The sequence below is a fragment of the Rhinolophus sinicus genome, chromosome 4 (assembly GCF_057876585.1).
Source record: "Rhinolophus sinicus isolate RSI-liver-muscle chromosome 4, RSI-T2T, whole genome shotgun sequence".
NCBI lineage: Eukaryota > Metazoa > Chordata > Mammalia > Chiroptera > Rhinolophidae > Rhinolophus > Rhinolophus sinicus.
This window is the reverse complement of record NC_142504.1, coordinates 115459055-115484420: the sequence shown is the minus strand read 5'-3', so window position 1 is coordinate 115484420 and position 25366 is coordinate 115459055. Positions and strand designations below refer to the sequence as shown.

The 25366-nt window shown below is 40.0% G+C and overlaps 1 protein-coding gene across 1 annotated transcript in view; it reads right to left on the bottom strand.

The window, feature by feature from the left end:
• ZNF407 (zinc finger protein 407) overlaps positions 1 to 25366 on the bottom strand; it is a 378271-nt gene that overhangs the window by 100363 nt on the left and 252542 nt on the right. Inside the window, exon 8 of the mRNA XM_019715496.3 lies at positions 23768 to 23946. Within this exon, the coding sequence (XP_019571055.3) occupies positions 23768 to 23946 (179 nt within the window). The remainder of the gene's footprint in view (positions 1 to 23767; positions 23947 to 25366) is intronic.

The window sequence follows — 25366 nt, the reverse complement described above, 5'->3', positions numbered from 1 at the left end:
TGAACCCACGCTGAGATGGCTCCAAGGCATTCCAACAGTTTCTGTGGAACTCCCTTAAAAGTAAGCATAGGCTTTCCCCCTTCCCTGCTAATGATATACTTTTTGTTAAAGAAACGCGCCCTTTATGGCTCACAGTTTCAGCTCTTACCTGCTTGGGCATCCTGTCAGATCAATAGCACATAGTTAAGTGGAAGAAAAGGCTAAATGTGATTTTTGTTTGCAAAGCAAGGGTTGATTTTTAGTTTTTAAGTGCTCTTTTGTTTCTTGTTAAAGTATTAAATTCAAGTCTCAGTTCAGAGTAGCTACACATTCAGAGCTTTTTGTTAAATACGTGTCATTTTGTGAACCTTGCATACTGGCATAGGATGTAATGAAATCCAGTGTGCCTCGTGCGGCTGCACAGAACTCTGCTGGTGGCCATACATCTTTGATGGCAAAACGACATGGGTTGTAGCTCCATGAAAATCAATAAATATTAACCTTTTCTGGCACTTTGTGCATGGATGCTTTATCAATTGCTGTCAGGTAATAGAACAGTCAGTGATGAACTGTATTTCTCAGCGAAGGAATCCATAACAGATTTAGAAATCAATGTAGATTAACACACTTTTTAAATAAAAAAAAAATCATCAACAGATTTTATTTCCTTTAAAGAACACAAAAGCTAGCAGGCTCGCATTTCGAGCAGGTGTCTTGGGTGCGACGTAAATATCAAGTGGCACTGTAATCCAAAGGGCTGCATATTACACACATCTCAGGCCTGGATTACACATAATCCGCTTTCGGACTTGAGGTAACACGCTAAGACGCAGGAACATGTTGATTCCATTACGACATCCTGCGTATCTTGCTTCTGTTGGCAACCCACATTCTTCTAGATGAGCTACAGATAATATAGAGCACAGTCTTGTAAACGTTTGAAATAAAGGGGACAACTGTTTAGTGGGACCGAGTGTCACTTTATGAGCTTAAACTCTCTTTAAAGTCACTGCAGTAATGACTTTTCCTGTCTAATCCCATGCCACCCACAGGCCACACTTAGTAGGACACTGGTCCTTGCACTGCGTACTCTGCTCAGCAAGAGAGGGGACTGCAAGCTGGGAATTTCAGCTCACGGACTAGGACTTCACCCTCGTCACCTTATGGGGTACGTTCTAGTTCACCCAAGACTTTCATTTTTAGCTTTGTAGCTGTGGTTCAATTTCACTGAACAGTCTGATGTGTCTATCAACGTATGAGGTAAATTCAAAGCTAAACTGTCTCTTAATACTCTGAATGTGGGCGCTTAAATAGCAAAGCGTCACTGCATTTATGACCTCACTCACCAGCAATATCCCTGTGTGTGCCTTTAAGGAGAACAAACCATCTCTGTGTTCATGGTCCAGATCCCTTCAAAATACTGCTAACTTTCAATAGGGCAGCAACTCAGACAAATAATTGAATCTTCAGATGGGAAATGAATGTTCCACACATAAAGTAACAGCTGTAAGATAACCCCAATGTGCCTCAAGATCGATTAACATAAAATCTAAAAGTTAGCTGTGGAGGGAAATGATTTTACACTTTTCATTCTTGCAATGGCATCTATGTTTTCAATCTTTAGATAAGTCAGTGTAAGAAAACCCAGAGTTCTTAGGAAAACAACAATATAGTAGGTGTGTCTTTGGGTTATCAATTTCAAAAATGGTGCCTTTTTTTGGTGGAAATAACTCTAATGAATTCATTTTTGCCATAAATATTAACTGTTAGGCCTGATGATTTTCAAAGTGACTGCTTTGTGAGTAGAATCTGGAAAACCTCTAAGACAAGTTAATAATAGATCTTCCAATAGGATCTAACATTCATTCGTTCCTCAAAAAGAGGTTGGTTCTTAGTAGATATTGGAAGAGGAAAAAAAACATTGAAATGACCCCAAATACGTCACTAAGTCTCCAGTATCACACTTCAGATTTGTTGCGTGAAAGTGTGACTTCCACATAATACGCCATATGGAAATGGGCACTGACTCCACGCACAGGGCAAACCTGTGGCCGGGAACCACGGCGGGGCCATCAGTGTGGCCTCTGAAAGTGGGCTTCAGGCTCAAACACCAAGTGCCTTCTAGAAAGCACATTTGGAAATGACAATTTTTTTCTTTTTTTAACTTGGGGTTAAAAAGGTGCAAAAGATATTTACAAAGCACCCAAGGAAAGTCCTGTCTCTCTGTTTTAATGACACGTTGATTAGCATCATGACCGGGCTCCCTGTTTAGATTCCTGATTCCACATCTATGCCAGGAGCAGGTATATTTCCCGGCCCTGCTCCCATGTTTGTCACCAAAACTTTAGCTAAGATAACAAGCAAACAGAAAAGTATAAAATCTTGCTAGATCATTCAAGTCTAAGGAGAGCTGCTAAAGACAAGTGTCATCTTAATTTCTCTGGTAACCATCATGCATGAGGCTCCATGTACGTTCACAGCTTCCAAAGAAGCCACTTTCCATTTTGCAGGGAAGATACATGCAAAAGGAATCAGGTAGACATAAAAATCACATTCTCCTTTTCCTCTAAAGTTTCTATTAATCCTGGCTTGTAACCTCGATGCTCACCAGCCCCAGGAGTGTCCATACCCAGAGCTGGAGATAACTGTTTTAGGTTGACAGTTTCATTCTAACACTATCCCGCCATCTTGCAGAAGTCATTGAGAATATGAGGAAATGTGTATATAAAGAGGGGCATCGTTCGAGCTCCAGGACAGCTCTGTCAAATTTCTATACGACGGAACAAAATAAGCATAAATCCATAAATACCACATCACCATTGCTGGGGGGATTTCTGCTCTATTTCGTGGAGTTTAGCTGTAAGAATGTATTTTCTTACAGAAGCTGTATTTTCTTTTCTAAAAGCATCTTCGATGTAGGTCTATACTGATATCAAACACAGGCTTCATGTAATAGGAAATAAATGAAGGGAAAAACACAGCAACTTCGTTTACTACATAAAGAAGGAATAATTTACTTACTTAACCTATTTAATAGTACTCTGAGCAATTCTGATTTATTCTCATTCATTATAACCCTATTTGTCTTTGAAATAGTCAAATATTTGCTTACCAACACATGATATAGTGTACGCTGAGTGTTTTCCCCCACAGGCCGCACAGACTACCAGCCTAACTTCTCAATCAACGGACTGTTAGTGAGAAAACCTACTAAAAGCTCTTCAGGAATGCGGGTCCCCATAGAGCAAAAGCGCTCAAGCACTGAGCCCTCCTGCACCGCGACCCAAATGGCTGAGGGAAGTGCAGGTGCCGGGACCGCACCAGCAGGGGGCGACGGAGGGCACGGCAATGGGTGCGGAAGAGCGCTGGCTATGGAGACAAGATTCAGATCAGCGCGCAATTGGGATTAGCAGAAGTTGTTTGCAATTATGAAGGGCATCACAAAAGCCACTGAGGACTGATTTGGTGACAAGTAACAGGAAGAAACAGCCTCCAATAGGAAAGCCTTGAATCAAGCAGTTTCAAGAGAATGAGAGTGATGGCGACATACCTGGCCTGATGGGCCCCCACCCCTTGTGGCCCCACAAGCCTTCCTGTGCCTTCCCTCATTGTCACCCTGAGCTAACTGGGACTATGTCTGTGTAGACGTTGTGAAAGAAAACTACATTTTATACACATGGTTCACGTAACCCAATTAAGAAACAAACATGAAAACGTAGTACACTGCAGACCTGTGAGTTTCCCCCTGCACTTTCTCCCCAGTACAGCCGGACGTGGTGACCCATTACTGGGTCAGGGGGCTGGAGGTAAACAGAAGGATCTAGAGAAGTGACTGGTAGGTCGCAGACATTTGCTGGAAACTTGCACCATTTTGCTCTTACAACAGTCCCACAAAGTAGGATTTACCATTTCAGTGTTTTAAGGAAACAGAGGCAGAGCAGAGTTAAATGTTTTCCAAGGCACAAAGCTAGTGAGTGACACACATCTTACCACATCACCCCGCCATTATTTCACTGCTTTCCTGTTACGCTTAGTTCACAGTCCTCAACAAACCTTGCCATTCTGGCTCCTCCCAACCTCTTCCACTTGTCTGGAGTCTCTCTCCTCTCCCGAGCCGGCCAGGGTCTTGCTGTCATGGCCTGGCTCACTCCACCCAGAATGCCAGTCTCCACACTTTCCTCCCCAGGCAAGTCCCTCACCTGTACCCTGCCAAGACCTTCCGGCCAGGTGGGCTTTCAGCACCCCCACTGCACTGATCTCCAGCTCCCTGTCACACTGTCCTAAGCGTGTCCAGGTGTCCCCACGGCCACTGTATGTTCTCTTTGTGACTGCTGGTTACTGTCTGCCGCACCAAGCCCGTAGGGTCAGGATCACACGTGTCTATCCACAGCTCTCTCCCCACACACGACACGTGGACTTACGCATTTCTTCCACATTCAGAATCTTAGGAGAAAGTAGATGACTTAACTGGCAAGTATTATTTGAGAAGCGTTGCAACAGAGACTTTATGTAATTTAATAAGCTAATTCTCATGATATCCATGACCAGGTAGGAGTCTAAAAGCATGTCATACACGCAGAACCTAAAGCTGACAGACATGGGCTGAGCTCCCCAAGGTCACGCAGGGGGGACACGGCAGAGCTGCGTTACAACCCAGGTTCATCTCATTACAAGACAATTGTTTTCCTACCACATGATCCTGGCAACTTGAGGAAACAGGAAGAGGGGCCCATTTCCTTTATTCTGCTTCTTGAGGTATTTAGAACAGTTTTAGTAGCACTTGCTGCCTTCTCAACATATTAGAGAAAAAACAGATAAGCTTACACTCTTGGGTCCATCATTTTTTCTAAACAAGTACATACATTAAAAATAGAACTGGGGACATTCTCAGCATACCATTTAACATCTTTTCAGAAGCTCTTCAATTATAGAATATGTGTTTGTCATTTTAAAAGCCACTGGAATACAGAGCTATATGAAGAAAACCGCATGGCACCCATTCAGCAGCTAAACTTAGCCCTCATGCGGCCGGTATCACCAGGTAGTGTGTGTTAGCCGCATGACTCTGCAGGCTCACACAGACATGTGTGCAGGGTGTTTATGCCCCACACCTCCTTTTAAGAAATAGTCATGGCAGGTACTTGACTATGCAACTTGCTTTTCTGCATGGAAACACCTGTCATGATCCGGTCAAATACATCCAGCTCACTTGTAACACCTGCGCATTTCTCCATTGTATGGACAGTCCCCTCCTGATGGGCTTATGCGTGGTTTCCAGCTCTCGGTCATCACAATGACTCTCAACAAAGTGTCCTCACACACCAGTGCACTTATCCCATACACTGATGCTTAACAGAATTGCTGGGTCAGGTGGATTTTAAAATTTACAAGTATGTCCAAGCATACTTTCCAATAGAGTTTTAGCAAAACTCACTCTCCCACCAGTAATGTGTGAGATTTCCAAGTTTCCAACATATACTCCATCACTGGACATTCTCAAACTTTTAGGTTTCTGCAGTGGATAAAAACTGGCATCTTATTGTTTTGATGTACTGACAACCAGGGAGGCTCAGCGACTTGCAAATACTTCCTGATAATCTGCATTTTACAACGCCTATTCAGATGTCTTTTTTAAAAAAAAATCAATTTGAGGGAGGTTTCAGTAAATCAGGAGTAGTGACCTGCTGTGGGAATACTAATTATATTAGTTCTATCTCTGTCATATGTGTTGCAAATATTTTCTCATAATTGATTGTAAAATTTTGTTTACTTCTCTTTCTGTATCTGCTTCTGTTCTTTGTGTCTTATGTAACCCTGAGGTTATATAAATATTATGATGTTTGTCTCCATCATCACTTGACTGTCTTAAGAATTTAAAATAAAAATGCAACCCATGTGAATATTTTTAGAACCACGATATAACTCCTTTCTTAATAATTAAGTGAGACCTACTTCTTTACCTTTCTCCTTCACACTTCAATTACTAAGTGTCTGAGGTTGATAAATAAAAGATTCGAAAACACAATTAATTGTTTATAATAGTCCTATGTTGGGCTTTTGATGTCAGATAATTATTGAGCTACTAAACATCATTATATATAAAAGAAAAAATCTACTTATAACCATATACATTGATTTTAAATAGAAAATATCATAGTGATTATCTATCAATATATAAAAATCTAAAATAACAAAGATCAGTTTTCTTGCATTTCAATTATAATTTTATAATATATTCACTCTCAAGAGTCCGGATTATGAAATAAAAAATAATATAAAAGAAATGTAATATAGAAAAAGTCTAAAGGATGTTTAGGTATGCCTGTTTGGATAAATTCTACATATTACAAGCAACAGAAATCATGTCCTAAAATAGATGATATGTGATCGAAAGTGCGAGTTCAGAATTTAAGATACGTACTTTACTGACCTCGCCTTCTGGATCAGAGGCAGCCCCACACCACCTTGTATTAAACCCTGGGTCATGGCTTATCCTGCAATGTCAACTCTGTCCCCATGGCCTAACTGATGATTTTCTCTCTTCGTGCTTGTATAACCTAGCCAAGGACAGGCAGCTAGCCGTCTTTCCTCGGTGGGGTGACCACTACCAAGCCCTATTTTGCTTGGTGCAAACACAGGCAAGTCCTTTTGTGAACAGATCATTTTCTAGAGGTCATTCAGACCATAATTTCAGGCCCCAACCACTATCCTGATGGTCCTTCTTAGGAAATTGGACCCAGTGGGAACGTTTTCTCCCTCTGCTTAGTCTATGGGTCAGCATTTTCCTTCCCTTGTAGTTCTTAATTCCCTTAAGTGGCAATTATTTAAGACACAGTTAGAGAAGGTGCAATCTACATTCATCCAATAAAACCTAAATATTAAAAAGGACAGAAAAATTCAGCGTGGTTACTAAGGATAAATGACACAGCATTAAGCATTTGAAAGGTACCAACGAAGTGGTACATGAGTAAATGGATAAAATTTTAAAAAAATGATTAGAGGTTAAAAAAAATTAAGAAGAACTGAAAGGGCATACTATGTGTCAAAGAGACAGAGCGTCTTAATTATAAAAGGTTAATATCACAGAGTCAAGAAATAGGTGGAAAAATCACTCTAATAAATACTACCTGGAAATCTACCCAAAGGTAGCAGATACAGAAAATCTAAATTTTAGATTTTTAACGAGCATATGATAAAAATTAGTTAGATCTGTACTGTGGGCCAAACACACACTCTTGTCAGAGGTAACCTATTAGTGCTAAAGGCATTATGTGTGGAAATGGAATCACCACGTCGGTGAAAAGACATATTAGAAAAATTATGATCACCGCACAGACATAATAATAAATGTACTTGAAAGTCTAAGATTCTAAAAGAAGCCAAAGGAGGAAGGTAAGAATTCTGAATTTTGTGTGGCCCATTCACAAACAAATGGCAAAACCACTGGCATGGGTAGAAAATGGGGAATGAATTAAAATGAAAACCTATTCATGAAACAAACTGCAGAAATTCTGAATATGAGTATTATACAAATAATATAACTTGTGAGCTGTGGGTATTGTGGAATAGAGTCCTTTCAGATCTTTATTAAACATGCCATCTTTTCCCAGGGTCTCTGTTGAAGAGCAGGTAAATATCTATGAAATTTGAAGGACTGACTCAAATCCAGTTATAGTCTTAAGTTTTTAAAACTTAATATTCACAATTTGGTCTTCAGTGTAACTGACCATCTGCCTGGTATATCAAAAAGTAGTATTTTGTCACGAAAATGCAATATGTGATGTCTATAAAATACGGTAGACACATTTAAAACCTCTGGGTTTAAAGTGGATTTTCATACATATAATAGACTTCATTCATTCAGGACCACTTTTAAGGTTTTAACGCCCACAACGAGGAACGGTCTAATCTCTGTAATAAGTCCTAGATTCTATAGTACTCCAAATGCTTCTGTGATTGACCCTGACTGATGCAACACTTGAGATGGTGCCATTTAATCCAAGTATGACATAGAAAACAGTCCGTTATGTAGCATAAAACAGCAGCGTGATACGGTTACCCTGAAAACAGTGGCTGGCCTCCAAATGTGTTACTAGCCTTGGAAGTCTGGGCCAGTTACTTCTTTTTTTTCTGCCTCACCATTACATTGGGAGAAATAGTAGCCTAAGTTTGTTTTGGAAATTAAATGATACTCCTAAAAACAGGGTAATAATTCGGGAAATAGTAAGTGTTCATAGAAAATCATTATCATAGTAATATGGTTAAATATTTAGAATAATCAATGCTACTTTCTAGATCTTTCCTATACTCTAGAGAGTAGAAAAAATTATTGTGAAAGACACCTATTAAATCAACTAGAAAAGTATCGTTAGAGCATATTGACTTTTTATAGTCCCTCAAATTCACTAGTTCCCTCTTTCCTGGAGCCTTTGTGTTGCTGGGCTGCCGGAATGTTCTCTGCACTGGACCCTCAGCCTCTTTCACGCCTGAGCCTGGAGGTGAGCAGCCTTCTCTGCGCCCCACACAGACGGCTTCCCCAGGTGCCGACCCACAGCACCTCAGACCCTGTCCATACGCCCTTAGGCAGCAAGCAATGGGGGATTTCTTTGTGTGGTTGTTTAGTTAAAGCCTATTCTCCACTAAGTTAATGAGCTCCTTTAAGACAAGGACCAAGCACATGCAGCTCCCTCTTCCATCTCTGATGCCCAGGACAGTTGGGGGACACATCTTGGGTGGATAAAGCCCAAAATCTGCTGACAATCCAGCGAGTCTCAACACAAGAGCAGTTACAAATTCTCAAACAAAATTAATTCCTAGTCATGTCAGGACTTTAATATGTGCTTTGCAACATACTAAGAAGCAGAATACAAATCTCAAAAACTCAGTCAAGTTTATGAAACCTCCCCACCAAAAAAAAATTTTTAAATTACTGATTTAACTTTTCAATGATATGATTCAGAAGTTGTCACCAGACGTGGTGAAAATGCTTTTCATGAATAATTTGGAACTACTGAAGAAATGTGAGAATATTGTTATTTCTGAAATGGGCTGGTGCCTCGCTCATCTGATTCCACAGGGGGCAGTCCTGTAACTGGTCATCACATCAGTTTCTAGAATTCCATAGTTGGGGTTTTTCTGTAGGTTTCATACCAGTGTCACAGGGCCTACCTATGGCTCAGCAACAGAAGAAAGAGCCACCACTTGAGGAAATCTTAAGACACTTGTTTGCTCAGGAGACAGAAACAGTGGGTCGGGAGCTCAGGGTCGTTACAGGGACACTGATCACAGCATAAATACACAGAACTGAAGGGCAGCTAAACACAGGACGCAGATCAAATGCCTGCATAAAGGAACACGTCACACTCCTGGTCTAACTCAAAACCTCTAAGCACATTCAATGTTACTTATATCACGATGATAAACTACTGATTCTTATATGTTGAGTGAAAATGATCACACATATTAATGTAACAGGTGAGTATCTTGGCTTCTCAATGCCTAGATGGTTAACACACCCAAACTGACCCTGCCATAAATAATAGAAGTATATAGTCCTGGATTTCAAATGCCGCTTTCAATGTAAAAAAACATTAAAATTGTTGATATGTTCAAACTGAACAGAAAACATCTTAAAAATGTCTAACGCATTTTCTTAGAGAAATTGGGGTGAAAAAAGAAAACATATAAAGTGCTATAACCGAGTTGTATCTAAAACCCAAACAAATTCTTTGACTGGTAAAAGATTCATGATCTCTAATAAAAGCAAACATTACAAAAAACTTTTTTCCATTACATACAGTGGGAGAGGGCCAGAAAAATGGACAAAGACGATCACTCGGAATAACGTTAAAGTAAAACAAAAAAACACCTAAAGTGTATGCAGCCACTTTTAAAGGGCCGTTTTATTTCTCTGGGTTCTCCAGCGTTTTACCGCACGTTCTATGCATCCAGCTTTTCAACTCCGTCCGTCCTGCTCCACTTCACTGACCATGCTCAGTGCTCTGGTTCCACCTCCTCTTCTCGCCTCTCTTATCACTCCGTTCTCACATCAAGCTCTCTTCAACCTGGCTTTCTGCGTTTCAGATTAATCATTTTGTTTCCACTTGGGCTGCACAGGTCACCGCTGCCTGCCCATTCCTGTAGCGAGCACTCCTTCCAACACTCGTTTTGATAGCAAGAGTGCTTACAAGTCATTAAGTAACATCACAATTAAATGTGCACGAGAGGACATCTGGCACCTGCTCTGTCTGGTCCTAGCTTTGAGCGTGAAGCCTGCTCTACCTGAACATCAAGGTCAATCTAGCAAAGCCTAATTCTACCCATGGATTACTTGCAAACCACCAAGGACCACAGTGCAGCCTCCACTGGACGCTCTATAAAGATGTCAATAAACCCAATAAATATTCAGTTGCTAACATAAAGAACGTTAGACTATGATACGTGACTGCCTGGTAAGTGGGCAAGGTCATGGGAGTGGTACCTTTTCAAAAACTAAAACCTGAGGTGAAACCAGCTGTAGCACTACCAGACAGGACTCTAAAATTACAAGAGCACTACCTGGGCGTTTTCATGTCTCTGTCATTTTATACCAACGACGTCCTTAAAACAAACAGTCTATTTATTAGAAACAGTCTTCATTCCAATCAAGAGAATAGGGTACATAAACGTGAATGTGAAAGTTCTGTCACCAACGCGGGTCACCTATGTTAACGTGAAATGTCACTTGGAATACCTGCTCTTGCCACTCAAGAGCAGCACCTACTGGCACAACTAAAAAGAATCTAGAAGACACACAGTGATTTCAGTTCTATATTTTATTAATTAAATACTTACAGAGCACTTAATATATGCCAGGCACTATTCTAAGTGCTTTACAAATATTAACTTATGTAATCACTCGAAGACATTTATCACCACACAAGATTAATTGGCATAAACCTTACTCCTCAGTCTGTCCCTGGCCAACATCTGGAAAGAAACCGATGTCATCACTCGTTCTAACTTAGGGAACCAGGCGACGGCTGTGGAGGGACCTCTAAGAGGCAGCTCCCCAAAAAGAGCTCACTCCCAATAAAAGATTAAACTTTATAGGCAATGCAGTGCAAATAATTAATCTGTATTAACTGCAAAGGAGGCTTGCCTTTTTCTTTATAAACAGGAAATCACTTAGGCTAGGTTTTTATTTTAAGCATGCATTAAAATTATGATTTTTCCTAAGAGAAAGAATGACTCTCTGCCAATCACACTGACATGCTACTCAACAAATGGCAGTAATAGCTGTGACAAGAGTGAACCTGTCTGAGCAGAGCTTTTAAAGAAGGATCTAGGCCAGCCATCAAAAATACTATTTTATCTGGTTGGGGCCTACACTATATTCTACTGCAATAAAAGCTATTAGGTGATTTAAGTGACTGCTTTACTATGATGGATTTCACCTATTAAAAGAATGTATTTAAGTGTTTTTAATCTTACTTAGAAATAAAAAAATGGAAAAATAAGAAAGGGTAAGCATGTCTGTAAGCTAAAATATTTTGCTTCTTCACATTTTTATGAATAAATTAACTTTGCAAATTTATTCAATCAATTTATAAATTTCAGATGCTGATTAGCATGTATCATATAACATCTTTTTGGTCTATTTAATTTTCAAGTCTCAAGCCAATTAGTATAATTTCTGTATTAACTTCCCCATTTTCATTTTCCATATCCCAATCAACTCCCTTTCCTAATGACCCCTCACCAACCGAGATACCTACTTAATATTTTCTAATATGAATATGTGCAGAAATATAAAAAAGATAAGGCAATTGTTTTTTATATTGTAACATTTGAAAGATGTTAACTGTGGTAAAGTACACATAACAAAATGTACCATCTTAACCATTTTTAAGAGTACAGTGCAGCCGTGTTAAGTATATTCACATGTTTATACCAATCTCCAGAACTTTTCATCTAGCAAACGTGGAACTATACCTGCTAAACAACAAGTTAAATATAAATATAAAATGTACAGACACTTTGGAAAGCAGTTGGACAGTTTTCTTTAATCACACGTATACATGCCATATCATCCATGTAGCTCATTTCCAGGTATTTACCCAAGTGAAATGAAACCTTACAATGATACAGAAACCTATACATGAATGTTTATACCAATTCTATTCATAATTTCCAAAAGAGTGAACAACCTAGATGTGGGATTTCATTGTGGTTTTGATTGATGTTGACCTTGTCACATGTTTACTGGCCATTTATGTGTTCTTTGGAGAAGTGGCTATTCAGATACTTTCCCCTTTTTCAAAATAGGTTATTTGCCTTGTTTTATTAAGTTAGAAGGGTTCTGTATATAGTCTGGATACAATTCCCTTCTCAGATAGATTTACAATTTATTTTCCATTTTATAGGTTTTGCTTTTATCTTCTTGATGGTATCCGTGAGGCATAAAAGTTTTTAATTTTTATGTAGTTCAATTTATCTATTTTTTTTCTTTTATTGCCTGTGCTTTTGATGTCATATCCAAGAAACCATTGCTTAACTGAAGGTCACAAAGACTTAGGTTTTTTCTACAGGTTTCAGAATTTTAGTTCTTATATTTAGGCCTAAGATAATTTATGTTTTAGATAGATAGGCAGGTAGATAGATAGATAGATAGATAGATAGATAGATAGATAGATAGATAAGTAGATGACAAATAGATGATAGATAGATAGATAGATGATATAGATGGATAGATTAGTGATAGATAGATAATAGGTAGATAATAGACAGACGATTGACAGATACACAGATAGATAGATGATATATGACAGATAGATGATAGCTGACAGAGACAGACAGACAGACAGACTGGCAGGTGACAGATGAGCCCAGGACCATTTGTGGAAATGCAGGGACTAGGATGCACACACGTGCTTCCTACCTCTGTCTGCTGAGAAGGAATACGAGCAAAGGGGCACAGAAGCAGTCAGCACACACACGGTGCCCAGAGCTTGGTTTCTAAATTCCATTCTCCAATAAAAGGAACCAGGCTCCATGAGAAAGACGTTGATTTCAGGACCAGGGCAGAGAGACGGCCAGGTGAGCCTGGAGCTCACAGTGGTGCCAGAAAGTACGGAGATGTCCCGTAAACGGATGGCGCATGCTGAAGGGCACACAGCCCGCCTCGAAGAGCTCACAGTGGCCAAAGGGGAGCAGTTTCAGCAAGAAAATAAGTGACAAGGACATTGAACTATAAACCATGGAGTACAGTAAGCCCACAGTGATCAAAATTAATAGAATAAAAAAATAATTGGGAGAGAAGGGACAGATTTTTATTCCTGAAAGAAGAATTCCAATTAAATGTAGAAGGAATGAGGGAAAGAGAAAATCACCACTAGAACTCCACAGATTTTGTTGTAGGCAAGACTCACTCATGAATGTCAAAATTAGGGGGCAAACGTTTGAAGAGAAACAGGCTATTTGCATCGTCTGAAATGATCTGCCCCAAGATGTGTGTTAATTAAAAAGGGGGAAATAGTCAGTTTGCAGTGGAGACACAGTGGCTGATTCAGGTTACAGAATGAGCCATAACGTGCCCCTGATATACTGCACATCTATTCTGGGGAATTCTTTAAAAACCGCAATTGAATCATGAGTTAACATCAGACTAAGGCGACATTCTACAAAATAACTGATCCATATTCTTTAAGTCTCAAGGTCATAGAAGACAACGAAAGAACTGTCATGGACTAGAAAAGACTAAGGAGGCACAACCACTAAAGGGCATGTTGGTTCCTGAGCTGAATTCTAGGGAAAAAAAAAAAAAAAACCACGATGGACAAACTGGTGAAATTAGGATGACGTATATAGTTAGAAGACAGTATAGCACCAATGCTAATGTCTTAGGTTTTGGTAACTGTGGTGACATGTGATGTTAACATTTGGGGATACTGGATAAAAAATATATGGGAACTTTCTGTACTAGTTTTGTAACTTTTCTATAAGTTGAAAATTATTTCAAAATGAAAAGTTAAAACAAGGACAGACAACATGCTAAGTGGCAATTTTGCTCACTAAAAATAGAAATAAGTGAAATTGCAAATGAATAATAATGTGCATTTTTACATCTTCTGAACTAAATTTCAAAGCGAATTAAACAGCATACCTAAATTTCCCTCATAATTTCAACAACTTATACGGCCATTCTTCACTAAATGACTTCCATGGGAGTGGTTACCTTTTAGGCAGTATCAGCAGGACTTGTCAACACCTACCTGTGTCCCTCACATGAAATTGCATTTCAGTCGGGGTCAAGATATCTCTGTAAAGGTGTGTAAATTTTTTAAATATATAAATTATATTGAATTAAACAGTAGATAAAAGGTCTATATAAAAATAAAAGCCACATCAATTACCTGATACAATCGCAACGCCCCCACTATAACTTTCCACGATCAATTTTTTTTCCCTTAAAATTTTGATAAATGAAGTTGTCAGGGGGGGATAAGATCACAGTTTTTGTTTCCTATTCTTAACAACAACAACAAAAACTATTTTCACTTTCAGAGTTCAGGCCATGAACGCTGCACACGTTAGTCCAGATAAGATCCCGGTTTGCCTGCTGATGGGGAATCACACTGTCTGTCACATGCCTGTATAACCTTGTGGCGAGGAAAGAGGCCTGAAAGAAAGCAGAATGTGGCTGCAGGTGATCCAGGCCAATTCCACTCAGCTAGCAGGTCCAAGGAAGAAGAAGACGGTTTTTGTTCTGGAAAAACATTCAGCATCGCTGTACAACTCTCTAAGCCCATGCAGCGAGGAGACAAGCCTGCGTGCTCCATGGGTCTGCGATCACCAAAAATGATTGACTGAATGGGTTTACGTGAGTTTCAGATATTTTCAGCCAATTCTATTAGGTGTGACTAACAATACTGTATTTTAATTGTGCACTCTGACTATTTTAAATGTTGTGAAATGCTGTTAGGAACTTCAGGGAACATTAAAACATTCACCAGAAAGGGCATTATTTAAGAATTATATTTTTTAAAAATTAGTTTTAAAAATATATAGTAGATAACAAAGAAAAGAAATAATTCAAAAAAATTAAATGATAAGTGTCTACTCTGAAGCAAAGTCTTATATAGACCTTTCGTAGCCTTGACTTTGGGTGTATGCTCAGACAGCCATGTGAATATGTGTATGACCACTAACACATACTCACATACACATAGCATGAGGTCATCACTCAATGTCAACTCGAAATAAATGCAAACAATCACTCCAATCCTTTCTTTCTATTTTCCTACCATTGAAACAGCAATAACAAAGGCCACTGGCTGTTTCTTTTAAAGAACATCTCAATATCGATAATTTTCAAAGCTCTCTTGTATGTATTATTTCATTTGAACCTCATATTCAAAAGAAAGGCTAAAGACTGATATTCATTTAGCAGTCGAGCATACAGACATAGAATGACTGAGGGACTTACTTAAAGTCACACATCTCAATAGTAATAAAGTCAGGACACTAACAAATATCTAGTTTGCTTGAGTGACTCCATCATCCATCCAACCGTCCATCTACCAGGCTGGGTATCAGGCACCAGAAGTACACCTGTGTAAAATAAACATTTACCCTAGTGGTTTTAAAATTATATCATGCTACTTCCTAGTACATGTTTTTAGATTACCAGAAGCCTTAAAACTCCAAAATGTTAACGTTTCCATGGTAAGAATTTAACCCATAAATGCTGGGGTGTTTTTTTTAATTTTACCTTTTTTTTTTTTTTAAGCTTTGGCATGTGGAAGATCATGTAACTAGAAAACTCTTGAAGACAAACAGGCGTGGACTTCACCAGCCACACGTGTAGTCATGCGCCCTCCTCAGACAAGTGAACCTCTTGAAGACACATTTTCTAAAATCATTAAATTGGGAATAACACCCACCAAAGAGATTTGTTTTGAAGATTTAATGGCCTGGCAAAAAGTCTGGTATAGACACTATCAACTATCCTTTCTCTTTCTTTCTTTGTAATTGAAAAGGCAAAACACGACAGTATAAAATGTCAGAGTTCTTCAATATCGTGTTTCCTTGAAAATAAGACCTAGCTGGACAGTCAGCTCTAATGCATCTTTTGGAGCAAAAATTAATATGAGGCCTGGTATTATATTATATTATATTATATTATATTAATTATATTATATTATATTATATTATATTATATTATATTATATTATATTATATTATATTATGTTATATTATATTACATAAGACCCTGTCTTTTATTATAGTAAAATAAGACCGGGTCTTATATTAATTTTTGCTCCAAAAGACGCATTAGAGCTGATGGTCTGGCTGGGTCTTCTTTTCGGGGACACACGGTCCTACATAGTAACCACATAACTAGGAAGCGTACACACATACAGTCAGGAGGGCCCGACTGCAGGGGGACTGAGAGACGGCAGCGGCCTGGGTGGAGCAGACCGACACGGTGGCCAGTATTTCCTTAACCCTGCTCCACAGGGCTCAGCAGATAAGGAAGGTTTTAGACACAAGAAGAAAAGTTAGAGAGAACATCATTATCCTTAAGCAGATTAAATTTAAAAATATTTAAGAATGTATAATTAGAAGGTTTAAAAAAAAACCTACTTCAGTATATTAGTCAATAATAGAGACAGTGACGAGTGCAGAGGGTCTGCTAGACTTACCAATAAACAGTACATTTACTGATAACCATCCACACATGAGGGGAGCTTGGATAGCAATCATATCACTGGAAAAAGGTGTTGATGAAAAATCCTGTTTTGGGGCGGCCGGCTGGCTCAGTTGGTTGGAGTGCGAGCTCTCAGCAACAAGGTTGCTGTTCAATTCCCACATGGGATGGTGGGCTGCGGCCCCTGCCACCGAAGATTGAAAATGACAATTGAAGGACAACGACTTGGAGCTGATGGGCCCTGGAGAAACACACTGTACCCCAACATTCCCCAATAAAAATTTAAAAAATAAAATAAAATAAAAAGGTCCACAGGTCTTTAAACTGTTTAAGAAAAAAGAAAAATACTGTTTTGACGTTATTCACCCATCGACTATAAGGGATGTAAGATAGTTCAAAACGTAGGGACTCCAGCAGGAGTGAGAATCAGAAAGACGGTGAAAGAGAAAAGCCAGCGACCAAAATATCAAATCCATCATGTGATGGACAGAGGACAGTGCTTCACAGAAGGTGCCAGGGATTTAGATGGGACTTTGAAGAAACAAAGACACTGAGCAGCAGTTAAGAAAAACAGTAAATTAACCCAACTGTTGAACTGTTCATTATTTTAGGACGTCTTTTGTTAGTGGTGAAGTATCAGGAGGCTGGAAAACAAGGAATGCAGTAGGAAGGTTAAAAAGAAAGAGGGGGGAGGCTGAAAATTGTAGAGCTGTAAGTCTCACATCTATATTAGGAAATAAATTTGAGATGATACTTATGGATGAGCTTAATGCTACATTTGGAGAAGTACAACTTAATAGGAGTGAGTCAGCATGGATCTACCAAAGGCAATCATGTCAGGAAAAAAACTCGTTCCTTTTTAGGTTGAAGTAATAATTGGTTTCTGTACGGGAGAACCAATGAAAAACTGTCAGGATTCTCTGAGATTTTTGGACCTTTTCATAAACTGAATTATTGTACAAAATGTCATGACATGTGTCAGAGCATCTAAGAAAAGGGGATGAAAGTAAAGGGGTTAAAAATAGAGGGCCAAGAAGTACGGGCAAAGGCTACATCCTACAAGGTCATGTATCAGAACACTAATGTTTTTAATTAATGATGGAGAAAATCCTTTCTGTTAGGAAATTTGAATACGCTACTAAATGAGAGGGAATGGCTAAGACACAAAGGCTGTAGCTGCTTCATCTTAACTGTGTAGATTAAGCAAATGGCTCAGAGGTGGAATATGAAATGTAATCTCCCCAAGTGCAAAGTGCTGCGCGTGGGGAGAATGAAGGACTCAGTACAGCAGTTTAAATGGCACCGAATTAGTTACCATTAGAAAGAAAGAGGACATGGAGTTTAGACAAGAGTCAAACTTTCACATTCTTATTCTTGTAAGTCAGCAAGAGGGAAATGCTGCGGAAGGCAGTTAAAGCATGTGTGCTACACAATTGAAAGATTGATTATTTTAGAGAAGAATATGAAAAAAATCCCAATTTGTGAAGACAGTATGATAGATTCATCTGCTATCATACTGCTCAGGTAATTACCTAATGTATATTTTTAAATGATTAAGTCTTAATATTAATATATAAAAACTGATGAAAATCACATCAATTTAAATGATAAAGAAAAAAAACATGGCAGCAGAAAAATCACAGAAACAGGGCAATACCATGTCATCACTGAAAGCCTAACTCCCCTGCCAAAAGAACACTATTTGATCATTACCCTAAGAAAAGACAGAAACATCTACTACAGGTAAAGTCCAGCTTCGCAGAGAAATAGGAAAGAACGAAACCAGCTTCCCAGTCCTCAGAGTCTCGGGAAGCAGCCCCGCCCCTGGGCCCTTCATCCTCAGGCAGAGAGCGAGCTTCACTTGCATAGCGAGCACGCCAGGTGAGCTGCAGAGGCACATGTACGGGTGCCACCTGGAATTCGGGACAAAACCATCTCTTGGGCACAGTCAGAATGGAAGCCTCAGCCCTCTCCTTGGCCTCCTCTCTCTTCACGTGCCCTCTTTCAGGGCATGTGTAAGTGTTCTGAGATCTACCATCTAAGGCCCCTGAGGGCCCCTGTACCGCAAACACAAAAGTACATTTCATTCCTTCTCAAAGTGCGATGGCTGAACACCGGGCTTACTCAGGGATAACAGGATAGCAGCGGTGCAACTGCTAAAATTAGACAGATCAAGGAAAGGTCACATATGAGATGAAACGGATTTCACTAAACAGAAAAAAATTACAATGTACAGTGACAGAAAGAATTCTGCCCACTTTAATGTCAATTTTGTGGGGATTAATGGGATGGTCAAATCTCATTAGATCTACAGCGGACGTAAATGAACCTCTTTAGATACTTGCAGAGTAAGTGAATCCAGTTTAAACAACAAAAAACGTACATGCAGGAAAGTGCACAGCACACAGATGAGCCTGGGGGGTTTTCTCTGGCTGAGGACAAGGGGTCCCAACATCAGGAATAAGAAACAGCATCAATGCACCCGTCCTTGTCCCCAGGACCTGCTTTTTTACATTTAATGAACGTGGAACCATATGGGCTGTGCTCCTGTGTGTGTCACTTATTTCACCCACAGATATTACTGTGAGATTTACTCGTGTGTTTGCTTTGGATATAGTTCATCCTTCTCAATGTGCAGCATTCCGTCCCAATAGGTAAGTACAACCTTCCTACATTCCACCTGATGGACATTTGGGTAGTTCCGGTTTCTGACTATGATGAATGTATCAATAATCATATTAAGTCTAAATACTCAAGGAAAAGACTACTTCCCAGAAAAGATTAAAACCGTCCCTGCAGATAAAGCTATGAGCTGCTTCCGAGGAAGCTGGTGGAGCTATCTCAACGTGAAGCACAGAATGACGGCAAAAAGTATTACTACAGACAAAAGGGAACATTCATACTTCTAAGAGAATACATGTGTGTTCTTTAACATACATGTGCATGTAGATAAAACAATCCTAAAGTTCTGAGTACCACCAATATATCTTCAAAATATGTAAAGCCAAAATTAATAGCATTAAAAGGAAAAATAGACAAATCCACATAGTGGGCAACTTTAATAGCTGATAGAGGTAGTAGCATAAAAAAATCACAAGTGAGAATAGAGACAATCTGAACAACACAGGACACAAATTTGACCTAAGTGACACATAGGGAACACAGAATATAACATCAAACATGTGCCCAACTCACGAAACGTTGGGCATGAAGAAAGCACAAACAACTTTCAAGGAATTGAAATAATTTATATTATGTCTGCAAGCACCATATATGTATGCTAGAAATCCATTTATATTACTGTTTTGATAGTTAAGAAAACGATAACTAGAAATTCCCAAAATGCCTGCATACTGAATAATGTTTCTAAATAATCCACTTTTATTTAAAAAATAACCACTTTCTCTTGTTTTCCAAACAAAGCTACAACCCAAATTAAGCTTACATATAGCCTTTCATTCTCTGAATATAAAATGGAAAATGACAGCAAAATCATTCTTCTAGTTCCTGAAAATTACTGAGAAGAAAGACAGTGGTTCATCAACAGAAGCAACAGAGAATATTGAACCCCCACGGACCAGTGTCTTATCACGTCCACCAGCTTACGTTATCTGAAAGTTCTTGTGTCGTAGCCATCACTGTCCCCATATTACAGAGGGGACACCAGAGGGTAAACACAGACTGCAGCATCACTCAACAAGGGGGTGAAAGCTGCAGTGAAAACCTGGCCTCCCCCACAGGCTAGGCCTACAGAAACCCTGGGAACGCTACAGCTCGAAGCGACTTGAGAGACTGTTTCTACAGACTCCGAACTTCGCTGATAAGGAATTAGAAGCCCAGAGATGTCAGCAGAGCGGCCCAGTGTCACAAAGTGGTACATGGGGACGTGGATCTGGTCTCCTATGGACTCTGGCTCTGTGTTCTTTGCAGCCATCCCATCACCTATGGAACTGTGGGCCCATCTCCACGTAGACACCCCCGGAGGGTACACCCCCCAGGGACATCACCTCTGCAGAGCTGTTTTCCAACAAAAATTAAATGCCTTCTTTTAACGTATAAATTTCCACACAATATCTCAACTAAAATTTAAAATACCCCAAATGACATCATTTATAATCTTTTCTGTTTCTGTTGTTTACCGTTTTCCTTCTAATGGTCTTTCAGATGTTTGATATGAATGGCATAGCCACGTCAAGACCAGAGTGTTGGTTTTGGGGTAGTTTCACTTATTTATTTTTAATTTTACTTTTTATTTATTGATTGATTTATTTTTTATTTTTAAATTAAATTTATTGGGGTGACATTGGTTAATACAATTATATAGGTTTCAAGTGCACAATTCTATAATCCATCATCTATAGATTGCATTGTGTATTCACCACCCAGAGTCAAATCTCCTTCTGTCACTGTATATTTGACCCCCATTTTCCTCTTCTACCATCCTGGAAACAACCAAAGTGTCCTTCAGTAGGTGATTAGGTAAAAAAGCTGTGGTACATATACACAATGGAATACTACTTGGCCATAAGAAATACTGCCATTTGCGACAACATGGATGGATCTTGAGACTATCATGTTTTGGGGGAATTTTAAACTCAATCTTTTATTAAAAGAATTACACAACATGCTTCACTGAATTTGGAGCTACCAAATTCTCAATACATTACTGGTGCAGATTCCAGAGAAGGCAGCTGACAGTATCATTCAAAGCTGGGCAAAGAGCACTGCTAGGATTTTACGCCACAGCAGAACTTTTCCCAGCCCCACCCATCAGGGACCTGTCACCCGCGGTGCCTGATCACGCCGCCAAACAATATGGAAGGAAGAACACCAACGGTCTGATTCACCATTTTATACTCAGAAGACGCGCTTCACACACCCTTAAATGTATTACAAATGATTCAGAATTACAAGGTTAAAGAGTCATTTTAAAAACCTTTACCTTTTCTAATTTTTTTATTAACTGAACTAAGCTTATCAAAGCAAAAATATCATTGAAGAGCAATATTGCCACGCAGAGGGAGGAATAAACATTTGACGCCCATACGTACCATATGGATTTCCTCTGTGAAAATACTGAGAGATGCTACTGTGACTTATGTAGCAGAAAGTCATTAACAGAACTATAAAAATATAAACAGAAAACTAGACTTATACACACACGTGCACCCACACACACGCACAAGGAAACTAGCATAAATTTTTAAAACTTTTTATGCAAATGATGTTTCAAACACACCAGTAGGATCACGCATCACAAGGGCAGCGAGAGCGGAAGCCAAGCCGTCTTCCTTCCCGTGCGGAAGGAAAGGAATGGATTTCTGCAGCCCACAATTAGCTTCCCTCCCTTCCTTTGATGTCTACTTCTTTTAAAAGTTAGAGGTTCTTTATTTTAGGGGAATAACCCACGTTTAATGTCTAATTGGAGACAGAATATGGCAATGTCTCACTTGGACAAGCAGGCGCAGTGATGTCACCTGGGAAACGGTACTTTGCTGACAAGCCACGATCAACTGAGATGGTTTTGCTGGGTGGTTTCTGGAAGCACCTCTCTTGATAGGCAGTAGTTCTGCACGTGAATTGTCATGCATTCATATTAACGAAGGACCCATGGGTACTGATGACCAAGAGATACTTTCATTTGACTTCATTGGCTTTTGTGAAGTGAAGCTGATTAACTGTCTAGTTCCTAGCCAATAACAACCACACCAAAATGCAAAGAGCACTGACCTCTGTTTGTTTTTTTAAAAAACAGCCATGAATACAACAGAGATTACTAAGTCAAACATTCTACCATTACTTTAATAGTCGATCATACGAACATAAACAAGTATGAAAGAACATACCAGCAGAAAACAACCTTATATGGAGACATTGTCCAATGTATTAAGAATATTATTCTAACTCAAATCATTATCAAGTTCTGTTTCCTTTAACGTAGATAGTATATGAGCAAATGTTGTTTACATATTTTACAAACAGTCTTGCATTTTAGGTGGACCCTCCCATGACTTTCGAACACTACCGTCACCTGTCTAGCATCAGCACACGACCCACGATCCCCAAGTACGCTAGGCGTACAGGGTGCTATGCTAAGAGTGTCACAGCCGTAAATTCTCACACTGATCCTGTAAACAAAACCACCACACAGAGTTACATATGAGCAATGTGGGGTACGATGAGGTCAGCCTGCCGGTGTCCACACGCCAACAAGGGAAGAGGAGAGAGTCAGCACAGCGTTAAGGGGTGCCCAAGCGTCTCCGAAAGCATCCCCGTGTCCCTGGGCAGTATGCAAACACTGCACTGTTTGAGCTACACTTCGCAACTTTCTCTACATTTCCTTCAGGGTAAGGACTTCCCGAAATACGGTGTCGAACTCATAGTCCCTCACTTCATTGGTCTGCACAGTAAGAATTCAGCACTCCAGGCACGTCTGTTAATGAAACAGAAAGCTGGGCTGCAGGAACAGAGATGCTGAACCTGCAGTGAGCACCCCATCTCAGAACCTTCCAGGTATCTGACTTCCAATCCAACACCGCTAGAACAATCTTGGCAGCCTTGCCATCTCAGCATGTCCCTAAAACCCAGGGAACAGGGCCTCCTAATTTCTGGGGGAGAGTGGCAGGCACTACGTTCCCCCAAGCACTCTGTTTTACTGTCTCCTCAGTCCCACTCTTTTCCTCTCCAGGTCGTCACTGGAAAACGTGGGACAGACGGGCAGGGCGTAACATTTTAAGTCACAAACATTTTTTAAAATAAATTGAAAATGTTACCAATTAGTCAAAATATAAAGCACAAACAACTACCATAATTTCTGTTCAACTGTGCTTTGAACATCTGCTATTACTAACTTTGCTGTCCTGGGATAATTATTCTCCTGTTGGCTCTTGATGAAATATAATCGCAAGGACCCATTTTCATAGTGAGGGGGCTAAGACTGGACCGCGCTTCCTTGTAAGTCTCAGAGCAGATACTGTCACATACTCTCTTACCTCTGAATAAAGGATGGAAATGGACAAACAGCATTACGACTACTGGGACGGACAAAATGAAATCCTCCTCAACACCGCAAGTGTGGGAACAGTCTCGGTCCCTTACCTGCATGCAAGTAAGCCAGGTCTGGGTTTTCGATATCAGGATGTTGCTCTTTCAGGTGGTTCCGAAACTCCACGGGGACGTTTGTTCCGTAATCGCATTTGGGGCAGTTGTACATCTTGACCCCCTCGTGCTTGCCAGTGTGCAAAATGTGTTTGCGGATATTTTCAGCACAGTTTGACCTACCAATGAAAAAAGAAAGGTAAATGAATTGAAGTCAAATCAGTAACATTAGACCACAAATAATGACATTAGCTGACACTTACATAGCAGAACTCGCTAAGTGTTGTACTCATATAGTAACTAATTTGTGTAACACCGTCATCTGATAACGCTGGTAGTTTTGGTCACCCTGGTGCTCACTTTTAAGTTGGTCTTTCACCTTAGTGATTCATTTCCAGGCAGAACCGCAAGTACAAAACCCCAGGTTCTTTGACTTTCATATCAAATTATTCTGGTACCACTTGAGGGCAGTGAAGGAGCTTCCGGAACCCTGAAAACTCACCTTTCTAATGGAGGGAGGAGCAGTACAGAGGAAAGCACTGTCTCCTCCACTGCATTTAGAGCATTAAGGAAACAACGAAGCTTCGGCTTTTAAGTTTCGTCCAGTGAGCTGCTTCCAAGTAGGGCTCTAAAACAGTTTAAAGATGGAAAAGTAGCTCGAAACAGTCTCCCACCCTCATATTTGCACAATGCGTTAAGTGTCAGTGAGTTTTCCATATTGGTGTAGGTTTATAAGAGTGATGGACCAAAAACATCGCACAATGATACGCAACATGCCCCTGAAACTAAGAGTGGGCTCATCGCCCACTGTTTTCCTACAGCTCCCAGGACACAGCCCTGAAATGACCAGGAAAGTGGGACCAGGAGCAGTGCTGCTCCGTGAGGAGTCTTTGCATTGGACCCTTTCTGAACACACAGCTGCTTTTGTCTTTGTTGTTGTTAGAAGAGTAGGAAAAACAGCCCTACAAATTCAAGCAGGTGCGGAAGGGGGCTGAACTAGAAAGAAACAAAAAAAATCAGGCTGGCCTCTGATTTCCCCCAAAGCAAGACTAAGTGTCAGAAAAAATGTGAGCACTGTGTATGAGCGTTTCCTGAGGGATGGCTGAAAAGCAGAAACCTGCAAGATGTTATCTAAGAACAGCTTCCATGACCAACTAAGCTGGGACACAGTAGTTGGCGATCACAGGCCAGAACGCACATCAGATTCTGGAAGGCTCTACAATGTAGGGCTACATCGCCTCAAGACTTCCAAGGGGGATGGCATCTGTGCATAATATTCCACCACATCACGATGTTTACTTTCCAGGGACTACACCCTGGGAAATAATGCTGAAGAAAGCAACAATGGTTACAACCCACCAATTTCACAGCAGCCACGTACGTCCTCACTCACACGTAAAGGCAGCAAAGGACATTAGAAGTCCCCAGGCCCAGCAAACACGTTATCGAGTCACTGATGACAAGAGAGTCTGGAGAAGGACCATTTAAGCAAGGCCAGGTTCATGAAAATGGCACTCAGGATAGAATTCCGCAAACGTTGGGGACAGGACATCCTTTCCTACCAACTCTGGATGAAGCGGAAATGTCCTGTGTTACAGG